The 18,866-nt window shown below is 32.7% G+C and overlaps 1 protein-coding gene and 1 pseudogene across 11 annotated transcripts in view; one reads left to right on the top strand and one right to left on the bottom strand.

Annotated features, from left to right (window-relative positions):
• LOC145263767 (coiled-coil domain-containing protein AGAP005037-like) overlaps positions 1-18,866 on the top strand; it is a 758,348-nt gene that overhangs the window by 576,742 nt on the left and 162,740 nt on the right. For all 11 annotated transcript variants that reach the window (XM_080120809.1, XM_080120810.1, XM_080120819.1 and 8 more), the window contains 3 exons: positions 7,088-7,286; positions 15,142-15,301; positions 17,203-17,551. In XM_080120809.1, the coding sequence (XP_079976935.1) occupies positions 7,088-7,286; positions 15,142-15,301; positions 17,203-17,551 (708 nt within the window). The remainder of the gene's footprint in view (positions 1-7,087; positions 7,287-15,141; positions 15,302-17,202; positions 17,552-18,866) is intronic.
• LOC145264094 (5S ribosomal RNA) lies at positions 9,918-10,034 on the bottom strand (annotated as a pseudogene).

Raw genomic sequence — 18,866 nt, forward strand, 5'->3', positions numbered from 1 at the left:
TTCTTGATGAGCCATTTCCCTTAAGTTAACAAATTTACGAATTTCCATTACTAACAATTAGTATATTGTTCAATTGACTACTGTACACTCTTAGCCCTTATCCTCGAGTGGTCTTTGATAAGTGGTGATACCTATCTAAAAAAAAAAAATGAGAGAAAAAAAATTAATATTCAATTAGCGGTCGTAAAATACGTTTAAATATGATATTTTAATTTGTCCAAATTTCATATATATTATTATATGGAAAAATGCGCGCATGAAAAGTAATATTCTTAAGATTTTATTAAACCTGGAAAAGTAAAGGACAAGAAATTCAACCTGGAAAAGTAAAGAACAAGATATTCTAGTAAAGTAAAAAATAAGAATTTTTTAGACTTAAAATATTGCAGCTAAAAATAAAATTTGAATATTGATAAATATTTTATTTATTATTTGCATATGTTGTTGTTTATTGTTGAGTTAGAAAGGGTGTCAGTCGCTGGATTGAACTTATTTCCCCCCTATTATTTGCATATATTTATGTAGTGAAAATTGTTTGAATAAAATTAATTCATTAGTTAGTTAGTTAGTAGATGGAATTAATAATTTTATGATTTACATAAAAATTAATAATTTTATTATATCATAATTAGGATCATTTAATTCTTTCTAACTCAACAATAAACAACAACATATGCAAATAATAAATAAAATATTTATCAATATTCAAATTTTATTTTTAGCTGCAATATTTTAAGTCTAAAAAATTCTTATTTTTTACTTTACTAGAATATCTTGTTCTTTACTTTTCCAGGTTGAATTTCTTGTCCTTTACTTTTCCAGGTTTAATAAAATCTTAAGAATATTACTTTTCATGCGCGCATTTTTCCATATAATCCATGATTTTTCCAGGCATTGCTATTGTATTAATATATAAATTTATAATATTCATTAATGATTGTCAAAAAAAATTAGCTCTCAAACACACATTTATGCAATATTTATCATTCAATCACAGTAGTTCCGAGCAAGAGTCTCTACCGAGACTGCGGTTCATGAATTCGTGATCTGTATAGAGCGTAAACTAACAAAAAGAAGATGGCACTCGGTGTCTTTTTAGATATCGTTGGAGCTTTTGGCAACATACCCTTCAGTAGTATGTTCAAGTTGTTACGAGAACTCAACGTGCCACCAGTACTCATCCGATGGATTGAGTATATGGTGAGGCACAGAATAGTTCAAGTAGAACTACTGAGGGCAACTGTTAAAAAGGAAGTAGTTAAATGAAACCCCCAAAGTGGGATTTTATCACCTTTACTATGGAACTGTATGCTGAATCCTCTTTTAAAGGAGTTTAAAAATAGGAATATTTATGCCCAGGCTGATGCTGATGACATCGCATTGCTGGTCGCGGGTTCAAAAGCATCATTGGTCAGACGCATTGCCAAAATGGGACTACATTTTTCATCAAATGTAATAACGAAAAATTTTAGTTCATTCAAAGAATATACATATCATAGAATTCACTAATATTTTTAATCGATAAATTCACCATTTTTTACTATAAAATCATAAGGAGAGTTAAAAAAAAATTAGTTATTAAAAAAAGTTCGGTTTTTTAATTATAAAAAAAAACGATACACGGGATTGAACCTAAAATCTTTCCACCAACCCCCGGCACTCTAACCGTTACGCTAACATGTCATATTGTCAAAATCGCAATAAAAAATATTTATATACAAAAAAAGTTATGCAAAATAAAAAAAAAGCGTTAGTCACTTATGTACTTACTCTCCTGTTTATAAACCCACATATTTTGTTGTAACTTTTTTCTACTGAACCAATTTTCGAAATTTTTTTTTCAAAATGTAGCTAATGAGGTGTTTTATTCAACTATATAACCTGTTTGAAATTTGGTTGCGAACGGAATTAGTGGTGGGGGTTTGAATGTGTCTCGATTCATTCAATTTCGGACTTAAGCATATATTCAACCACTACCGTGGTTGAATGATTATAGTCGTGATTTCAAATGTAAAAAAAGAAAGCATTTGGGTGCCATCAGCTAGAATCGAAACTGAAAGCAAAACTGTGGCAGTCAAAGCTGGTAATGTTACCACTCTACCAACGTGACGCGTATATGAACTGATTAAAAATTAAAAATAAACTAAGATTAATGTACAAAATGTATAACGATTTTTTTTTTTTCAGTTTTGACTCCTTTTTGACCCCTTAAAAACTATTTTAACCAGCTAAAGACCCATAAAAGAACGGTCATAAAAAATCCAATCATTTGAGGCCCCCAGTGCCGCTCTGCGACTTTGTTTTGGAAGAGATAGTTTGAAAATATGGAGACAGACAGATATGTAGCTTTTTATATATTAGATTCTGTAGATTGTATAGTTGAATGCATGTTCAGTACAGTTAGCAGCCTTAAAAAAAGAACAACGTTTATCTTTAAAAGAACCCTTGAATATAAATTTAACCAAAATCAAATATTAGCTCCAGAAGGAAACCCCTTGATCTCTGACAACTGACAGAAGTATATTACAATAACTAAATAATAAACGAATAGGCAAGAAATACACAGACTCATGAGATTATATGATTCTTAATTTTCAAAATGAGGACTAATCATTTGTATTATTTGGACTTATCTTTAGAATAATTTTCACAATGTTTTGGTCAATGTAATCTACAACCATCTCCAGTTGTATTTTATCGAACTCTGTAGTCTACATGGAACTCTCTACTTAATCCATGGGGATAGCATGCCCTTGTTCCACTAGCCTGGAGAGACGTCCCAAGTAATTCACAATTGTATTTTGAGTGTTGCCCGCAATGAGGATTGAACCCTCAATCTGCATGAGTATAACTTCTACAACTGAATTTTACCAAGAAATTTATCTTTATCCTTGCAGTCAGTTCTGATACAAATTTTAGAAACCTAAAGGGTTCCGTTCAAAATTTCGTGCTGATTCCTAAGTTCAGCAGGATACATGTGAGGAAGGTTGTATCGACTGAAACATTGTGAAAATATTAACACTTACGATGAGAACAGTAGTCTGAACAATCCAATTTATGGGGACATAAGATCTTATCTAATAGTTTATTGCTACAGAGATGAATTGTAAATGTCATATACATCTGCCACATCTGCGTGTATGGGAGAATCATTGGTTGACCTGCTTCTATATGTTTGTTGGCCCAAATTCAAAAGATCTGGAGGTCAGCCAACTACTTAAATGCATTCCAATTTCAAAACATTTACACATACGTTTGTTGTGCTTTCAATACATGGCACAATCACGTTGACACATCGGTTCTCTTTAGATCACTGAAGTCAAGCAATGTTGAACCTGGCAAGTACCAGATGGGTGACCATTTGGGAATACCAGGTACTGTATGTAGGAAGATATCAACACTTCTGGTAGTTCCTGCATTCCACTTGGCCTCCAACTATCTCGACTCTGTCCTCTCGTTGGATCAGGCTGTTTTGGACAAGAGAGTGAGGTTGACTCTGTATAAACCAATTTCACTTTAAACAAACTTACGGCGCCAGTTATCCATTATCTTTAGGATGATCAGGTGTTTGCCATCCCGATGGACAGATAAACGAACCTCTTTGTGTTTTCTCTTGCAATGTGACACATGGTCCAAACACAAAGAAATTGTTGATGGCAATATTTCTGCTTAATTTTGCCATCATATGCTCTCTGTTTGTTTATATGGCACAATCACGTTGACACACCGGTTCTCGCCATATCACCGAAGTTAAGCAACATTGAGCCTGGCCAGTACCAGATGGGTGACCATTTGGGAAGGCGAGGCATTGTATGTACCGTGAGATAAAATACCATGTTGAGAAACTGGCGCAGTCTATCCTTTTCTTGAGGGTAGATGGGACACTCTTTAGCCATGGTAGGCATCCCATCTAGTGATGGCGTCATGATAAAAAATACTATTACTTGCTGTGGTGAAGCATCAAGTATTCAGCTATCGACAAGATTTGAATTACACTACAAACTCGTGTAGTGAGTTCAATATCAGCTGCGGCCGCGTTGGATGGATGATGCTCTCTGGAAATTTTCAAACTGAATTCTTTATTTAATCTGTTAGGGTACCAAGAGAAAAGTCTATCAGACATCTGTATGTTGTGTGATGATGCATAGAAGCGAAACCTGGCCAGTGAGAGTTGAAGCTTAGATCTGAAGAGCTCAGAGGAAGATTGAATCTGAAGAGTATAGAGAGACGTGTGCAAAAGAGTAGACTTTGGTGATATGGTTACATTTAAAAAATGGACTAGAGTTTTTAGGTTAGTAGATGTAGATCAGTTGAGGTATCAGGGTCAACCTATGGAGGAAGGTTAACGAAAACGTAGGCGGAAGTTATGAATATGAACTGGAAAGAAAGAGGGATAAATGAAAGACCTGGCCAGAGATAGGTAAGTTAGGAAGCCAGTTTTTAAAAGTCATTCAACACATGCCAACATGTAAAACAGACATTAAGCCAAATATGATGCTGAAGAAATGGATGTGAGAGTTTGGGTTGGTTGACATAGAATAGCTGATGTAGCAGAGTAAGTAATTTTACCCGTCCTGGGACGGGTATTCTACTAGTACTATATATTTCGATATTAGACAACAATTAATAAATATTCCCCAAGTATTAGTTTTGTTGAAGTATTTTGAAGGTTTTTTTGAAGGCATAATATGAGCACAGCCTTCAATTTAAAAATACAAATATTTCAGATTTGCATTAAAGTTGTTACATAATCATTAGACACTAATTAAGTAAGATTCCCTGAATTTCAATTTCCTCTTAAAGCCCCTTCAGCTTAAACTTTTAAATTTCAAACATTTTCTAAAATTTTCTAGAAACAGAATCATAAAAATCATAAGGTGACATAAAAGTGGTGCAAAACTGTCGAAGGAATTAATTTTACCCGTCATGGGACGGGTATTCTTCTAATACCGAATATTTTATCGTAAAAAAATGTTTTCTATCTCCTCCTATCAACAAACTTCAAATCCGTTAAATGGTCGAAACTCATGCACGAGTTTTAACAAAATGTATGCGGTTGAAACTAACCTATACATTTTTTATAATTACAATTTGAGAATTAAGAAATTACGTCAGCATTTATTTCATTCGTGATTGATCAAGGGGATAGGTTCACCAAATACTTTCCCCGCCAATAAAGTAAATAATTAATAATTGGTTCCAAATGTTCAATCAAGAAACGAAACTTTGAAAAGGACAAATCCACAAAGCAATGGGTTACAGATGTCGGTAGTTTATAGTTGAGGAGTCTGAGTGCAAAATAAGATGAATCCAATTTGTTTAGATGGAGAATGTGTTTTTTTTTTGTTTTTTTTTTACACAGTGATCACCACTTATCAAGGCCCGGAAGCCACTCAGGGATAAGGGTTATTGCAAGTACATTACGTTAGTGTGGAGATTTGATGGAGTGTTTACTTAAGGGGGCGGTTCATTAGGAATTTGTTAAATAATTAATTGTTAACTATTCTGCACATTCCCAAATGGATTGTTAACTATTCTGTACTTTCAACTAATAATTTCCTGGGTTAAATTCGATACACTGTTGTCAAAACTCACAACTCCAAATTCGACACACTCTTACAACTTCACATTTGACACACTCTTCACAACTTCACATTCGACACACTCTTCACAACTTCAAATTCGACACACTCTTACCAAAACTCACAACTCCAAATTCGACACACTCTTACCAAAACTCACAACTCCAAATTCGACACACTCTTACCAAAACTCACAACTTCAAATTCGACACACTCTTACCAAAACTCACAACTTCAAATTCGACACTGTTGTCAAAATTCACGACTTCAGATTTGACGCACTACTGTGAAAAGCTCAGAACTAAACCCTAAATCCAGACGGTTTTTGAAAACCATACTTTTTATTCAAGCTTGCAGCATCTTATTTGTATATGAGGTAATAAGAAATCTTGTTACTTCATGAGACCTAGCTAGCATATAATTAGCCACAGCAGCAATTGCTTTTTTTTCCTTTATTCTTTTTTGTCTGCTACCGAACCTTATATGCTGCACAAAATTGGAGGTTTGTACCAATTTTTATTTGCTTATGAGCAGCAACCAGGCATTTAATCACAGAAACATTAAACAATAAAAGGATGAATATATTAAATCTTTTAATTGAAAGAAAAAAGAAATTATTTCTATATTATATGTAAAATATAATTTGTATCCGGATGTTTAAATGCAACATTTTTTTGTATGAAAAGTTTTGTAATTATGAAAATGGCATTTATCCCATTTTGCATTAAAACACGTCAGTTTTTCCTTGAATTTTCACATATGTTGATTCTATGCATAGTCTCCCCGCTACCCAAACACTCTTCCCCCACTCTAACATTCTCTTCCACTCTACTATTTCGCATTTATGCCTTTTTTTCTACAGTGTCCAATATATAAATATTGACTCTGTTTAATTCATCAAATTTATTCTTGATAAAGTTACTATTTCAGATAGAAAACAAGTCAAATACAATTCTGAATTTTTCAGATGAGATTTGATTAGTTTGTATTATTTTGGGTGTTATTGGCACAATGTTTCGGTTGCTGTATCCTGCGACCTTTTTTGAGTGTTGAATACATGTTTCCTTGTTCTCTACATAGGAAAAGAGGGGTTAACTCTGCATTGCAAGAATTTGAATCATGGGTTCGAAAGGCATAGATATCCCGAAAAATTGAGTCATAGGAAAGGCTTTAAAAAATATCTTAGTGACCCCTGAAGATTGAACTTCCTTTATGATCTACGGACTCCCCCACGGTTCGAATTCTTGCAATGCAAAGCTAACCCCTCTTTTCCTATGTAGAGAAAAGGAAACCTGTATTCAATGTCCGAAGAAGGTTGCGGGGTGCAGCGACCGAAACGGTGAGAATAATTGTCCAATTAATCAAAGTAATACAAACATGTAAAATACTTTTGAATCAAATCATTATTTTGTGTTTATGTTTTTTTTTTGTTGTTTTTTTGTTTTTTCTTCCTATTTTAATATTTATTACTTATACGTTGTGGTATTATTTTTCTTCCTTTGTAGGTTTAGTATTTTTAGTTTATAAAGATGAAACTAAAAAAGCCGCCTTGCCAAATGAAGTCACTACTCTGGACACCGTACGGGCTCTTTTTGTTCGATCATTTTCCGACAAGCTTACGATGCAATTCATGGAATCTCCTAAAAACAAAATCTATATTGTTGACCCACGCACCAATATATATTATCAGTTAGAAGATCTAAGGTAAGCATTCATGTTTTTTCTTTCTTTATTTATTTAAGTAGTAACAAGGATACCTGATGTTGCCCAGGGCCCAGAAACAACAAAATACAAAAGAAATGTGAGTTCAAAATGGCGTAATGTAAGCAAACTGTAAGGTATTTGCAGCTTCTCTTCCAATTTTCGTTTTTTTTGTTTTTGCTTATTATTTTTTAATCATATTTTATTTCCTTTCGGTGGATTGGTTGTTGCTATTTCTTCTCATGGGTTAAGGGAAAAATAGATTAACTGATTGATATAATAATTAAGTGAATTATTTTGTGCTACGAAACAGATACTGCCAAGAATTGTAAGTGTCAACTGAATTAAAGGAATAAATTGTAAGATGGTCAACCTCATGAAATTTGGGATGCAAACTTTTGCCATTTATTCATTATATGCTCTATAATTACATTGAGCTTCTTAAATAATGATTGGTATATGTAAAAAGGAAATATAAGTGAATAAAGAATATTTCCATACACACACATAATTCTTGGCCTGAAGACGTAATCCCCCAACGTGGATGATTACAGAAACATGTATGCACATATGTAGCCATTAATGTTTGTATAAATAAAATTAATATACCTGCTCTGTTCACTCATTGAGCACTATTTTGGTAGACACATGTTGTTTCATTGGATGTACTTCTAGGAAACTAAACTCTACTGGCTATATATATATATATGATGAAAATAATGGAAATAGTATTCCGACAAAATAGAGAAAATAAAAAAGGAACAAACCGTATTATGTGTTCACCAACGTTTCGTCTTTATTTCGAGACTTCCTCTGGGTGAATGAGATTAAGAAACCAAAAAATATACCAGTACAAAAAATATTTGAAAAAGTTTCACGTGCACAGTGTGACGCAGTTCTATTTAAGAGAAACGGAAAAAATGATGTTGGAAATTCAAAAAGGAAGGGGGGCTGGCGCTGTTAAAGAGAAAGGAAATTTTAGTGACGTCATATAGTCGTTAATTTAATTTTAAAACTATGAACGCAAGTTTATATTCTTATTGGGAAAAAGATATATCTGTTGAAATTTAAATATAAGTTTGTAACAGGAATGAAATTAGTGTTTTTATGTAATTTATTGATTGAGATTATGTGTTAATTATTACAGGGGGTGTTTGAATGGTGTGAGAAAGTTAACCTGTGTCCACAGTTATTAAAAGAACATCATTTAACTGTGGACACAGGTTAACTTTCTCACACCATTCAAACACCCCCTGTAATAATTAACACATAATCTCAATCAATAAATTACATAAAAACACTAATTTCATTCCTGTTACAAACTTATATTTAAATTTCAACAGATATATCTTTTTCCCAATAAGAATATAAACTTGCGTTCATAGTTTTAAAATTAAATTAACGACTATATGACGTCACTAAAATTTCCTTTCTCTTTAACAGCGCCAGCCCCCCTTCCTTTTTGAATTTCCAACATCATTTTTTCCGTTTCTCTTAAATAGAACTGCGTCACACTGTGCACGTGAAACTTTTTCAAATATTTTTTGTACTGGTATATTTTTTGGTTTCTTAATCTCATTCACCCAGAGGAAGTCTCGAAATAAAGACGAAACGTTGGTGAACACATAATACGGTTTGTTCCTTTTATATATATATATATATATATATATATATATATATATATAAGAAAAAAGAAATTATAACTGTAAGTTGAAATTTACAATCAAATTTATTGTTTGACTGAATACTCCGAAACACAATTTACAAAGTCCTTATTCCACGGAGTTTCAAAGAGTGCTGTTCTTGTTATTCTTCTCATCAGAGGACAGAAAGAAATCAACAAATTATATTTGTAACAATGCTAGAATTTATTATATTGCAATTTATAAATTATTGCAATTTATTATAGTCATAAATTGCAAAGATGTACTTATCCTTTAAAAACAACAAGTGAAAAAAAAGTGGATGTAGAAAAATAATAAAAACAAGCTGAGCAGAAAATTGCATGAAGACTCTTTCAAAGGTAATCCGAAAGGCGAAAATAATTCTGTAGAATGAATCAAATTCAAATTTAAATCTAGTTGAGTACAATTAGTCCGGTTGGAAAATTTTCAATGCAGCTGAAATCCATGGAAATTGTTTTTGCGGTTAGTGCAGTAGACCAAAGATAGGTTGATCTTCAGTTGAGTGGAATCAAGAAATTAGATGGACAGAAAAACCAATATGTAATCTTCATATATATATATATATATTTTTTTTTTATAGAAATATATTTTATTATATGCCAATCCTTATTTAAGAAGCTCAATGTAATTACAGAGCAATATAGTGAATAAATGACAAAAAATTATATTCCAAAATTCATGATGTTGACCATCTTATAATTTATTCCTTTAATTCAGTTGACTTTTACAATTCTTGATAGCATCTGTTTCATAGAGCAAAATCGATTGATCGGTGCCTCCGTTCAGTCTCGAAAGACAAAGTATACCTCTGTAGGGGCAGTTACGCATGTAATTTTGAGGCAAGGGTCGCACAATCCCTAACCACACCTCTCCTGAATCGACACTGTTTTGGTCCAGTGGCAAGGAGAAGACCAGGACGACTGGAAACAATGCCGAGATAAGCGGAGAGCACATAAAGCACCTGGAAGTCCCAAATGGTCACCCATTTAGTACTGACCAGGCTCAACGTTGCTTAACTTCGGTGATCCGGTGGGAACCGGTGTGTCAATGTGATTTGGCCGTATAGTGCAAACTTAATCACTTAATTATTATATCAATCAGCGAATCTATTATGCCCTTAACTCATCAGAAGAAATAGCAACAATCAATCTGTCAAAAGGAAATGAAGTGTGATTTGACATGATTAAAATTTGAAAATTGGAAGAGAAGCTGCAAATATCTTTAATATGCTTCCATTATGCCATTTTGAATTTTTTTGAAAATAAATAAATGATTGTTATAATTCTTTTTCTATCCTTTGCAAATGATTCAAATTTTAGTATGTTATTATGGATGATAACGATTACCAGTTGTCAAAATTTCAGCTTTTCACAGTTGTTATTTCTAACAAATATTAGGTTTTAGAATTTTGTCCCTTAGTTTTGGACGCTACTGTATTAGGAATGTTAGAGCCTAAAGAGATATTTTTTATTAATTTGATGATTAATATCGGTTACTGACCTAAAATGCACCAAACATTGATGTTATTATTTTTTTTTTCTTCCCTCTGAAAAACTCAATCATGTTATGCAAAGCCCCCAAATTTTTTCTACAAAACAACCAAAAACTATACACCACGAATAAATATTTGAAGATATAAAGAACTTGAAGCATAAAAGCTTTTGCCAAAATTATTGAAACTGAAAAGGGTTGATATGCCATAAAAACAAAATTACTAAACCAAACACCATGGATAAATATTTGGAAATATAAACAACTTGAAACATTAAAACGAGTCTTTACAAGGATGAAACATGGAAATATGTTTTCATAACTTGCTATCTAGATACAATTTCTGATTCCGATTCTTTATAAATCTCTAACTATCTGTATATATCAATAAAAGTGAAATTGTGTGTGTGTGTGTGTGTGTGTGTGTGTGTGTGTGTGTGTGTGTGTGTGTTAGATTTGGGAAGGTCTCTTTAATCAGTTTTCGGCCAGAAGTTTGGCTGTCAAGGGGTCAGAGTTCCATGATTTGACCTTGGAAACTCTACCAAACTCTTCCGCCAATTGTGGGTCTAAATACTTGAAATTTTAGATGTAGGTTACTTGCACATTGATCAAACTTTTTAATTTGGTTTGAGCCCAAAACAATAAATGTTAAGGGGGGTCAAAATTGGGGTCAAAGTTAAAAAAAAATTGATCTCTGCAGTCTCTACTAAATTACTCAGCCAATTATTTGTCTAAACATTTTAAATTTTACATAAAGTGTATTCAGACATAGGGCAAGCTTTTTAATCAGTTTTTGGCCGAGAATTTGGCTGCTAAGGAGTCAAAGTTTCAAAGATTTGACCTTTGCGGTCTCTAGCAAACTATTCAGCCAATTTTATTATATATATATATATTGACGTGCCAAATTTTTCTTTTCTTTCCAAGGTAAATACATTCTTGTTTCTGAGGAGTCTACAATGAATATATTCAGTATTAAAATATGAATAACTGATTGGTTCTCCACAATGAAACAGTTGCTGTAAAAACATTTGGTATCCATAGCATTGAGCCCCTGGAAGAGCATAGACCATCTACAACTTTGTAGATGCTTTTGTAATGAGTTCTTTTTTTAGGGATGAGGGTGTTGGCCCAACGCCCAACCTTTCCAGAAGGTACATAGAGCACCTAGCCTTCCCAAATGGTCACCCATCTGGTACTGGTTGTTGCTTAACTTCGGTGATCTGGTGAGAACCGGTGTGTCAACGTGATTGTGCCATACAGAGTTGATACAGCGTGATTCTAACTGTGCTGCAGAAGTTGCTGGTAATGACAATAGTTATGTCGTCTAAGGGACTTCATCTTCGGATTTCCTGTCTGGGTTTACTCTCATAGTCTTTCCCCTGATGAAGTAATCCCATGAATCGGTGAATCAGAGTTACCTTCTCCCAGGTGAGCTACCATCTTAAGTTGATGAACCCCACCTGCCCGAAGTGACTGGTCTTAAAGTGCCTTTTCGTCGGGCTTAGTAGCTAAGTTACACAAAAAGGCCAGGAGTTGGACTGGGTTGTCAGAGGCTATTTGAGATGCATGTCATGAGAGCATTTTTTACATGTTGAAAGGTAAATAAATAAATAAAAAAATAGAATTTGAAATGTAGATATACTATTATGCATTTATATATATTGTGCATATTAATAAGTTGATGGATGGTGATATGTTAAATTTATACTCCTTAACAAGGCCTGAAGGCCACTCGAGGATCAGTGTTAAAGAATGTAAAGTGGTAGTGTAGTCATCATTAATGGTGTGAATTGGGTAGAGTTTGGTTATTTATGGGAACGGCTCAACAAGAACTTGTTTACATTGGACTTGAAGGCTACTATGTCGTATTCAACCGGGAAGCAGCCCAGCAGAACAGTGTTACACAAGCGGGCAGTTCAGGAAAGGAAGCTTTGTTTATGGACTCTGCATTTATATTTAAGCACAGATAGAGAGTGAGGGAAATCGTATATAATGGTTGCAGCTAGTCGAATGTTTGTTGTGAAAGTTTGACAAAGGGGACTATAGATTGGAGTTCAGTCGAGCAGTCCTTAAGAAAGAGATAAAATGGAAAATAAGGAGTAAAAATGAAGAAAAAAAAGGGAAAAATAAATTTTTAAAAAATTAAAAAAAAGAAAATGAATAAAAAAAATAGAATAAAATAAAAAAAGGGAAAAATAAATGAAAAATAAATTAAAAAATAAAATAAATAAATAAAAAATTTTTTTTTTAAATTAAAAAAAAAAAAGGAAAAAATAAATGTGAGACTAAGGACAATAACGGTTTATGTGAATTAATTATTTTCTTATGTGTGAATATTGCAATAATATAAAATGGATTACTTACTCATATTTTTGGAGGATGGGGAGCAAGGGGATAATGTAGTATCAGTTCTGTTGTTATATTTCCATCTTCCCAGGCATTACTTCCTCCTTTTTCAGGCTGCGGGGTGGGTAGTGTAGTATCTGTTTTGTTACCATGAGACCTTTCTTAATCCCTTTGGAAGACAGTGTTACAATATACTATTATTTCTATTACTCATGGAGATTTGGTATCTGTCTGTCTGCAGCCAAAACTATACTATTCCTGCCATTACTCATGGAGATTAGGTATCTGTCTGTTTGCAGCCAAACCTATACTATTACTGCTATTACTCATGGAGATTTGGTATCTGTCTGTTTGCAGCTAAAGCTATACTATTACTGTTATTACTCATGGAGATTTGGTATCTGTCTGTCTGCAGCCAAACTATACTATTACTGCTATTACTCATGGAGATTTGGTATCTGTCTGTTTGCAGCTAAAGCTATACTATTACTGCTATTACTCATGGAGATTTGGTATCTGTCTGTTTGCAGCTAAAACTATACTATTACTGTTATTACTCATGGAGATTTGGTATCTGTCTGTTTGCAGCCAAAACTATACTATTACTGTTATTACTCATGGAGATTTGGTATCTGTCTGTCTGCAGCCAAACTATACTATTACTGCTATTACTCATGGAGATTTGGTATCTGTCTGTCTGCAGCCAAACTATACTATTACTGCTATTACTCATGGAGATTTGGTATCTGTCTGTTTGCAGCTAAAACTATACTATTACTGTTATTACTCATGGAGATTTGGTATCTGTCTGTCTGCAGCCAAACTATACTATTACTGCTATTACTCATGGAGATTTGGTATCTGTCTGTTTGCAGCCAAAACTATACTATTACTGCTATTACTCATGGAGATTTGGTATCTGTCTGTTTGCAGCTAAAGCTATACTATTACTGCTATTACTCATGGAGATTTGGTATCTGTCTGTCTGCAGCAAAAATTATACTATTACTGCTATTACTCATGGAGATTTGGTATCTGTCTGTCTGCAGCCAAAACTATACTATTACTGCTATTACTCATGGAGATTTGGTATCTATCTGTTTGCAGCTAAAGCTATACTATTACTGTTATTACTCATGGAGATTTGGTATCTGTCTGTCTGCAGCCAAAACTATACTATTACTGCTATTACTCATGGAGATTTGGTATCTGTCTGTTTGCAGCTAAAGCTATACTATTACTGTTATTACTCATGGAGATTTGGTATCTGTCTGTCTGCAGCCAAACTATACTATTACTGCTATTACTCATGGAGATTTGGTATCTGTCTGTTTGCAGCTAAAACTATACTATTACTGTTATTACTCATGGAGATTTGGTATCTGTCTGTTTGCAGCCAAAACTATACTATTACTGTTATTACTCATGGAGATTTGGTATCTGTCTGTTTGCAGCTAAAGCTATACTATTACTGTTATTACTCATGGAGATTTGGTATCTGTCTGTCTGCAGCCAAAACTATACTATTACTGCTATTACTCATGGAGATTTGGTATCTGTCTGTTTGCAGCTAAAACTATACTATTACTGTTATTACTCATGGAGATTTGGTATCTGTCTGTTTGCAGCCAAAACTATACTATTACTGTTATTACTCATGGAGATTTGGTATCTGTCTGTTTGCAGCCAAACTATACTATTACTGCTATTACTCATGGAGATTAGGTATCTGTCTGTTTGCAGCTAAAGCTATACTATTACTGCTATTACTCATGGAGATTTGGTATCTGTCTGTCTGCAGCCAAAACTATACTATTACTGCTATTACTCATGGAGATTTGGTATCTGTCTGTTTGCAGCCAAAACTATACTATTACTGCTATTACTCATGGAGATTTGGTATCTGTCTGTTTGCAGCCAAAACTATACTATTACTGCTATTACTCATGGAGATTTGGTATCTGTCTGTCTGCAGCCAAAACTATACTATTACTGCTATTACTCATGAAGATTTGGTATCTGTCTGTTTGCAGCCAAAACTATACTATTACTGCTATTACTCATGGAGATTTGGTATCTGTCTGTCTGCAGCCAAAACTATACTATTACTGCTATTACTCATGGAGATTTGGTATCTGTCTGTCTGCAGCCAAAACTATACTATTACTTCTATACTAATATTTCCATATATTTTACTTAACTATTTCAGACTAATGTATTATTTTTCATGTGCAATTCAGAGGACTCCTTTAGTACCTCTTCTGTTGTCATGAGACCATCCTCTCAAGCATTTTCTCCTCCTAAAATATTTGTTTCGTTTGGTTTATTTTGTACAGAGACATCAAAGACCGTACCGTTTTAAAAGTACACGAGTGTGATAGTGACCAGCCGCAAGTGGTCAAGCAACGGCCAGAGGTCCGCGGTAAAACCATTGTCCCACCAGCACAGAATCGTATCTTACCTGCAAATATGCCTGCGAATGAAAATCCCCAACATGTAAGTAAAAGAAATTTTTTTTTCCTTTGATAAAATTTTAAAAATCTTGTCAATCCTTAAACCTGTTCATCAGGGGTCTCCAAACTACGGCCTGAGGGCCAGATCCGGCCCACCAAAGTCTGCTTGTTTGTATAAAAAAAAATAGCTAGAGCACTATAAACGAATGTTTATTTAAAATGAACATTTGTTGAGATCATTTGCAAGCACCGCTCCAGTGGGTGATTGGGTAAAACTGCCAAGTATCAACACGATGGTTGTAGGTTCAATTCTCAGCTAGGGAAAGTTACTAGTCAAGCCACACTGATGAGTTGTGATACAACAAAACAGTACTATATGTGGATGACTATATATAAAAGTGAAATTGTCTGTCTGTCAGTGTGTGTACATTCCCCCTACCAAACTACTCTGTCAATTTTCAATCTACAGACTCAATATTTGACAAAAGGGGTATTGAGATTAATTACAAAAAGCCAGGTTAAGAATGTTCAGATTTGTGTAAACTTAGTTACACCGGGTGTCCTACAAATGTTTTTGTTTAAAATTTTCTACTCGTTGGTTGTAAAATATTAATCTTTGGGGTAACTAAATAAAAAGTAATTCTTATCATTTGCCATTTGTATGAAATGTGTCAGTCTCCAAAAATTGTTGTACGTTTTGTCTTTTTTGTTATGTGTGTTGCATTTATATATCTTACACTTTTTCACACACACACACACACACACACACACACACACACACACACACACACACAAAGGGTATCCTAAAAAGATATATGCACCATTTGAATTGTTACAACTTATTCAATTTATTGAGTTTGACTTCCAAACAAGATTTACAGACGAGTAGAAGAGTAAAAATGCACATTTTAAAATATTGACAGAAAATTAACAAAAACATTAAAAAATTTTTTTAATAAAAGTAAAAGCTACCCGGAAGTTATTTTCAGAATGTTCATAAATTAACGCTAACCCTAATCCGGGTTAAAGTTCGGATTTGTGTTAATTTAACTACATGGTAGAGGAAATGTTGCAGGACGTTTGCAGGTCTATATCTTCATGATATGAAAATTGTATTAAGCTAAACGGGTTAGGTTTAGTGTTAATTATATGAACGTCCTGAAATTACTCCAAGAAGTCTTTGCGTTTATTAAAAATTAATTTTCTACGTTTTTGTTAATTTTATTACCGGTATTTTTAAATATGTATTCTTATTCGTCTATTAATATTGTTTGCAAGTCAAAATCTATGAAATATAACGAATTAAAAATGTATACACCTTTTGAGACATTCTGTTTATACATACATAAGCATGTACATAAACACACACACACAAAAAAGAAAATATTGTAAAAAAGTAGCAGAATTCTTCAGCTTAATCATACGCTTTTTACTTTTTCAATTTTTCTAAGGATCATTTTGTATTAAAATTAAAAAAAAAATGTATGTGCGTTTTCGATTCTTCGTTGAATCATCTTCATTTGGAAAAATAAAACAAAAAAGTTGGAGAAAAAAATTAATTTAAAAAAAGGCAATCTAATTTCTATTAATATTGTTTGCAAGTAAAAATCTATGAAATATAACGATTTATAATGATTTCGGATTGACATTCTTTGATGCCTATAACACAAAGCTGCATATAAAAACAAATTTTAGGGTCTTTACGTTTATTAAAAATTAATTTTCTACGTTTTTGTTGGTTTTATTATCAGTATGTTTCAATGTGTATTCTTATCCTCCATATTGTTTGCAAGTCAAAATCTATAAATTAAATGGATTTTAGTGATTTGGAACTGACATTCTTTGACATAACTTTAACACATAGCTGCATATAAAAACAATTAAAAAAAAACAAAAAAACATTTCAGCCATGCTAATTATTTTAATTTTAATTTTTATTTTCAGTCAACAGGAAAATCGAAAAGTTTACCTCCTCCAAATTCAGCCGCCTACCAACAGATGCTTAGCGATAACCAAAGTAGTCGGATGACAGAACGCCCACGGTCGACCACACCCACAATGGATGCACGTGGACAAGCAGGGATCATTCCTCGACAGGTGACCGCTCGACGTTACTCTCCAGAACGACAAGCTACACCTGATCGTCCCCCTCTGCTAGGAACTATTCCTGAAAATCGACAACTGCTTCATGGCCGCGCTCCACAAAATGGATATACCATCCCACCAGAAATCAACCCAATTCCTCCCTATAACGCTGGATATTGGCCCGTAGACCATACATATCAGCATCCTGGTAAGGGGATTACTGTTTTATAAGATGCATATCTTAGTACTAATGGTGACGTGATATCTGCGTTATATATCTACTATGTTTAAAAGAATGAGGACGAATCGATACATGGGAATATAACAATGCTAGCAGGGAGACCCGATGTTGCCCGGGATTGAATGATGATTAATGAATGTTTCGCGCTCCTATATTTTTATTGTCATCGAAATCGGTGAAATTGATTAATTGCCTTGGGGACCCATTTCAGTGCACCAGGAGGAAGCTTCACATGCCTCTCGCAGTGACTTAGTCCACAGTATATTGTAGTCTACATTGCACTGTAGAGAACCTACTGTTTATTTTTATAAAATTATTTTTATATATAATGGTTTGAAGTAAAGTTTAAAATGCAAAAGTCAAGTATCATGCTTCAATCGTGCTCTAAGCAGAAACATTCATTTCGAATGCACCACTGTCATATCAAAGAGCCTACTGTTGATTTTATGTGCCAAGCTTTTCTACTTATGCACTTGTCATGTTACGTTGTGTTTGGGTGTTAACTTTGGTCAAAATCGCCAGTCCCTTCTTTCATCGCATTATTTCAATTATCGATAATTATCATCCAAAACCTATCTAAGAACACTGCCAGGCATATAAAATATCTTTGTGTGAAATTTAAAAAAAAGTCGGCCCAGCCGTTTCCGAGTCCATAGGGGACGAATTCATACACACAGACAAATTTCCTATTATATAATAATAGAGATATCTTTATTGTCAGTAATGGTTTTTTGTTTTATTATTATTATTATTATTATTATTATTATTATTATTATTATTATTATTATAACTATTATTATTATTATTTTTATTATTATTATTATTTTCATTATTATTATTATTATTATTATTTTTATTATTATTATTATTATTATTATTTTTATTATTATTATTATTATTTTTATTATTATTATTTTCATTATTATTATTATTATTTTTATTATTATTATTATTTTCATTATTATTATTCGTTTTATTATTATTATTATTATTATTATTATTATTATAACTATTATTATTATTATTTTTATCATTATTATTATTTTCATTATTATTATTATTTTTATTATTATTATTTTTATTATTTTTATAACTATTATTATTATTATTTTTATTATTATTATTATTATTATTATTATAACTATTATTATTATTATTTTTATTATTATTATTATTTTCATTATTATTATTATTTTTATTATTATTATTATTATTTTTATTATTATTATTATTTTTTTATTATTATTATTATTATTATTTTTATTTTTATTATTATTATTAT

This window comes from Euprymna scolopes, chromosome 39 (genome assembly GCF_053919585.1).
Source record: "Euprymna scolopes isolate OS-2025 chromosome 39, ASM5391958v1, whole genome shotgun sequence".
Lineage (NCBI taxonomy): Eukaryota > Metazoa > Mollusca > Cephalopoda > Sepiida > Sepiolidae > Euprymna > Euprymna scolopes.